General features: G+C 42.8%; 1 protein-coding gene across 1 annotated transcript; it reads left to right on the plus strand.

Moving 5' to 3' along the window:
- Positions 1–648: 648 nt before the first annotated feature.
- Positions 649–4,498, plus strand: LOC133562411 (protein rapunzel-like). The gene has a single exon (XM_061916593.1). The coding sequence runs from the start codon at positions 803–805 to the stop codon at positions 1,982–1,984; it is 1,182 nt and encodes a 393-aa protein (XP_061772577.1). The 5' UTR covers positions 649–802; the 3' UTR covers positions 1,985–4,498.
- The last annotated feature ends 1,087 nt before the right edge of the window (positions 4,499–5,585 follow it).

Raw genomic sequence — 5,585 nt, forward strand, 5'->3', positions numbered from 1 at the left:
GAATGTTTCCAAATGTAATGAGGATGGGCTCCAAGTACAATCCTGCTCCCCCAAGTGGTCCCGGGGCAGTGATGCAATACTTCCATGTTTACAGCCAACAACAGCAGGTCCTACATTGAGGAATGTTAGTCAGTTAGTTGATTACAACAAATAAGTTCTGGTCGCTGGTGGAGATTGACTTTTGTCTGGAAAGTAGAGATCATGTATTCAAAGTTATTACATTCTGGAAGCGCTAACGTTTCTCTATATTTGTAGTATTTCTTCTATTCTATTCTATTTCCTCCCTCTGATGAAATATGAACGTTGCAATTGTTGTTAGCTGACTTGTTGTCACACTTCCTCAGAAGGACTCATGAGGCGCTTTGGTGCCCAGACAATAATGGAATGTCAACAAAAATGTCGAGTGATTCCGAGGATTTAAAAGACTGGGAGCCGGTTCTCAACTAGAACTGGTTTGCTCTTCCCATCCCCTAATGTGTGTGTGTGTGTGTGTGTGTGTGTGTGTGTGTGTGTGTGTGTGTGTGAGATTGTGAGGGTCACAAAAATGAAAGGGCAAGTGCAGACAGGACCTGCGTGTCAGGACAACGTCTCCCTCAAGCTTCTTGCTTTCCAAATTCTAACCCACGGCATGACGAGCAACTTTTCAGCGAGCCTCAGCTCACTTCTTTTAAATGTTGACCAACTTTAGGACTGCAAAGGTTGGGCCGGGGCGCAGCACCTCACCAATGACACCTTTCTCGCTTTGTCTCCTTTTTAGAAACATCTCCGGCTCAGAGTCATTGAGCAAGCAAGGTTCCCAACCATGGACAGTGTGGCAAACTGGCTGGTGGAGAACAAGGACAAGATCGAGAAAGGGGTGGACATCATGGGTCAAGCGGCCGAGGTGCTGGCCGCCACCGTGGGTCAGATCCACCCCATCCTGGAGGCCGTATTCTTGGCCTCGGCTGAGATCCTCAACAACCCCGAGAGCAAAGAGGCCATCTACCTGACGAAGAAGATAGAAGAGGTCAATGAGAAGGTGTTGGGCGTCCAGAATGAGATTGACAAAATTGCTCTGGAGCTGCAAAGGACGTCCATGAACAAGCAGAACTTTGACCGTGAGGCTCAGATGCTCGGCCAGTACGAAAAGTTCCAGGAGTTTCTCAACGCCAAGCCAGACTGGAAAATGAAAAAGAAGGAGAAGTTCCTCAAGTATTACGAGAACACAGACGGCGACTTGAACTTGGACGCTCTCTACAACGCCGTCATGGGAGAGAATATCTCAGGTGACCCCATGCTGGACACGGTGGTCGCCACAGAGCAGAGGAGCAGGAGGGCAGTGGAGGAATTCTGCGCTTCGCTGAAGAAGCTTTTCGTCGTCGGCCTCATCGCCATCATGGGCTACGCCGCCCTCAAGGAGGGCGTGGTGGAGAGGGACTTGGTGACCAAGTGGCAGACACGAATGGAGGCGGTGGAGAAACGGATGAAAACCGCAGTGGATCACTGCACAGAGACCTTTATGGACCAAGCCAAAATGGACCTGGAGAAAGAGCTGGAGGTGAACCCCGGCACAGTCAATGAGGACTTCACCCGAGCACTCCTGGACTCCCTGGTGAAGAAGTACGACTGGGTCAAGTGGTCGGTCCGAGCCTTCAACAGCAGGGAGCGCATCTTCTTCTACAACTGGCTGGCAGGGAAGAAGTTCCACGGCAGCGGCGGCGCCAGCTGGTTTGAAATGACCACCAGCAACAAGATCCAAGTGGTGGTGTCTTTCTGCGTGGACCCTCAGTCCATCGACAAGCGCCAGATCAGGGAGCAGATCGAGAAGCAAAAACTGAAGGGAAACATGATGGCGGTGGCGCTGACTCTGAACCAATGCTTCCCCAACTGCCTGGTGCACGCCGTCAGCCACTACAAGGAGGTGGTGGAGTCCAACAACTTCAGCGTGGACACCTACTACTATGGCAAACACAAACCAGCCTTCTTGTGCATCCACCCGCAGTAGGCGGAGAAGACAGCATCGTCTCACTTCAAATCTTTAATGCATTCCTGTAATGAGATCTGCCGGGACTCTGTGTCACTTCACTCTTCTTAAGATCTGCCGGGACTCTGTGTCACTTCACTCTTCTTAAGATCTGCCGGGACTCTGTGTCACTTCACTCTTCTTAAGATCTGCCGGGACTCTGTGTCACTTCACTCTTCTTAAGATCTGCCGGGACTCTGTGTCACTTCACTCTTCTTAAGATCTGCCGGGACTCTGTGTCACTTCACTCTTCTTAAGATCTGCCGGGACTCTGTGTCACTTCACTCTTCTTAAGATCTGCCGGGACTCTGTGTCACTTCACTCTTCTTAAGATCTGCCGGGACTCTGTGTCACTTCACTCTTCTTAAGATCTGCCTGGACTCTGTGTCACTTCACTCTTCTTAAGATCTGCCTGGACTCTGTGTCACTTCACTCTTCTTAAGATCTGCCTGGACTCTGTGTCACTTCACTCTTCTTAAGATCTGCCGGGACTCTGTGTCACTTCACTCTTCTTAAGATCTGCCTGGACTCTGTGTCACTTCACTCTTCTTAAGATCTGCCGGGACTCTGTGTCACTTCACTCTTCTTAAGATCTGCCTGGACTCTGTGTCACTTCACTCTTCTTAAGATCTGCCTGGACTCTGTGTCACTTCACTCTTCTTAAGATCTGCCGGGACTCTGTGTCACTTCACTCTTCTTAAGATCTGCCTGGACTCTGTGTCACTTCACTCTTCTTAAGATCTGCCGGGACTCTGTGTCACTTCACTCTTCTTAAGACACGCTTTAGTGGACAACACTTATTTCTCATCAGCCCGCTCAGGAAAATGGGGGAAAAAATCATTCATTATTACTTGGGATAGGTAACAAATTCAGTAGTTTTGTAGGTACCAACCGAATTCTGGTAGCGATTGGCATAAAATCCGAATGTACCATATTTGAATAGCTTTGTTGAATCTGATGTCGCGTTTGGTTGGCAACTCAGCAGCAGCTCCAGCGCCGGGCAGGGAAATAAGCAGTTAAGCGCTCCGAGCGGACTCAGAAGGACACATTCTACATGATAGTACAGTTTTTCCTGCCAACAAAGCAAAAAGAAGGCGCTTAAAAGTTCGTCAAGGCTCCACTTTTAAAAATGTGCTAGCTCAATGCTAGTTTACATGGGATATGCCATATGCATGCTACCGATTAGCATAAGCAATCTTACATGGCAATTTCAACACCATGTTTTCAATCAGAACTACAACTAAATGCACCTAACAATCAAATAGGTGTTTCACATTTATTAAGCCATAATCTCTCAAACGGGCCTACCTGTGCATCCTGCCTGAACCTGGAACCTGGAACCTGGAACCTGGAACTTCCCTCTTGGTGATACAGTGGGACACGCTTCAGTTGACAACACTTATTTGTCAACAGCCCGCAATATGCACAAACAAAAAGGTTCAAAAAGTCTTTATTTTTACTTGGACAGGTACCAAATTCAGTATGTTTATCAGAACCAACCTAATTCTGTCAGTACTACCAGATACCGATTAACGTATCAAATCAAACGCTACCATATTTTATAACTTTGTTGTGTTAAATGAGGCCCTCAGAGCGGATTCTGACAACTTGCCGCTCAGTAATGTGACAATTTTTGTTGTCAACAAAGCAAGAAGAAGGCGCCTGAAAGTACAGTGAGGCTCCACTTTTGAAATGTGCTGGCTCGATGCTACTTTACATTGGATATGACATATTTCTGTTACTTATTAGCATGAACATGTTTGTCATGAAAAAATTATTCAAAAAGAACTACCAAAATGCATTTAAAAAAAAAGATTGTTTGTAATAAGTACAACAATACTTACAGTATAAACACTTTGTAGGACTCAACACAAGACAAGACTGGCACATTCAACTTAATAGCAAAGAAGACTACTTCCTGACTATGACAAGACACAGAAGTCTGTACACTGCATCTTCACATATATATATATATATATATAAATATATATATATATATAGGTATATATATATATATATATACTTAAGACTCAGAGGTGTTAAAAAGTAAGATATTGCAGTTTTCCTTATCAAGTGTAATAAATATTAAATTTAGAACAAATAAGATTGTGTTAATTAAAAGTGATTATTTATTAAAAGATGAACACACACAAAACTATCAAAGTTTGCTGGTGTTGAATTTCTACCACATGGTTTGAAATGTAAGAGGAAGCCGTCCCTAATTGTCAGCCATCAATGTGCAAACCTTGGTAAGTTTCTGTTATGTCAACACGCGCTAATGTCAACAGTCTGAGTGGCGTCAACATAAACGGGTTCCTACTGTATAACAGGTCTACACACAATTCACTCAAATGTTCAGCGAGGAACTTCCGAGCCATGAATGTCCAGTTGGCGTCATCCTGGAAGTTTGTATTGCGGTCAGATTGTACGTCAAATGTGAATGAGATGATGAAATGTAGATGAGCAAATCTTGCCAAATAAAGATCTGTCAGCCAAGTCCATTTTGTCATGAAGCAAGAAAACAAGCACTTATTGTGAACAACACAGTCAGCAATAATAACACAGTCAGCAATAATAACACAGTCAGCAATAATAACAGTCAGCAATAATAACACAGTCAGCAATAATAACACAGTCAGCAATAATAACACAGTCAGCAATAATAACACAGTCAGCAATAATAAAACAGTCAGCAATAATAACACAGTCAGCAATATAACACAGTCAGCAATAATAACAGTCAGCAATAATAACACAGTCAGCAATAATAACACAGTCAGCAATAATAACACAGTCAGCAATAATAACACAGTCAGCAATAATAACACAGTCAACAATAATAACACAGTCAGCAATAATAACACAGTCAGCAATAATAACACAGTCAGCAATAATAACACAGTCAGCAATAATAACACAGTCAGCAATAATAACACAGTCAGCAATAATAACACAGTCAGCAATAATAACACAGTCAGCAATAATAACAGTCAGCAATAATAACACAGTCAGCAATAATAACACAGTCAGCAATAATAAACACAGTCAGCAATAATAACACAGTCAACAATAATAACACAGTCAGCAATAATAACACAGTCAGCAATAATAACACAGTCAGCAATAATAACACAGTCAGCAATAATAACACAGTCAGCAATAATAACACAGTCAGCAATAATAACACAGTCAGCAATAATAACACAGTCAGCAATAATAACAGTCAGCAATAATAACACAGTCAGCAATAATAACACAGTCAGCAATAATAACACAGTCAGCAATAATAACACAGTTCAGCAATAATAACACAGTCAGCAATAATAACACAGTCAGCAATAATAACACAGTCAGCAATAATAACACAGTCAGCAATAATAACACAGTCAACAATAATAACACAGTCAGCAATAATAACACAGTCAGCAATAATAACACAGTCAGCAATAATAACACAGTCAGCAATAATAACACAGTCAGCAATAATAACACAGTCAGCAATAATAACACAGTCAGCAATAATAACACAGTCAGCAATAATAACACAGTCAGCAATAATAACACAGTCAGCAATAATAACACA

This window comes from Nerophis ophidion, linkage group LG11 (assembly GCF_033978795.1).
Source record: "Nerophis ophidion isolate RoL-2023_Sa linkage group LG11, RoL_Noph_v1.0, whole genome shotgun sequence".
NCBI lineage: Eukaryota > Metazoa > Chordata > Actinopteri > Syngnathiformes > Syngnathidae > Nerophis > Nerophis ophidion.

What these genes read in the sequence shown, in the direction of transcription:
- LOC133562411 (XM_061916593.1), top strand. Translation starts at nt 803, where the DNA reads ATGGACAGTGTGGCAAACTGGCTGGTGGAGAACAAGGACAAGATCGAG.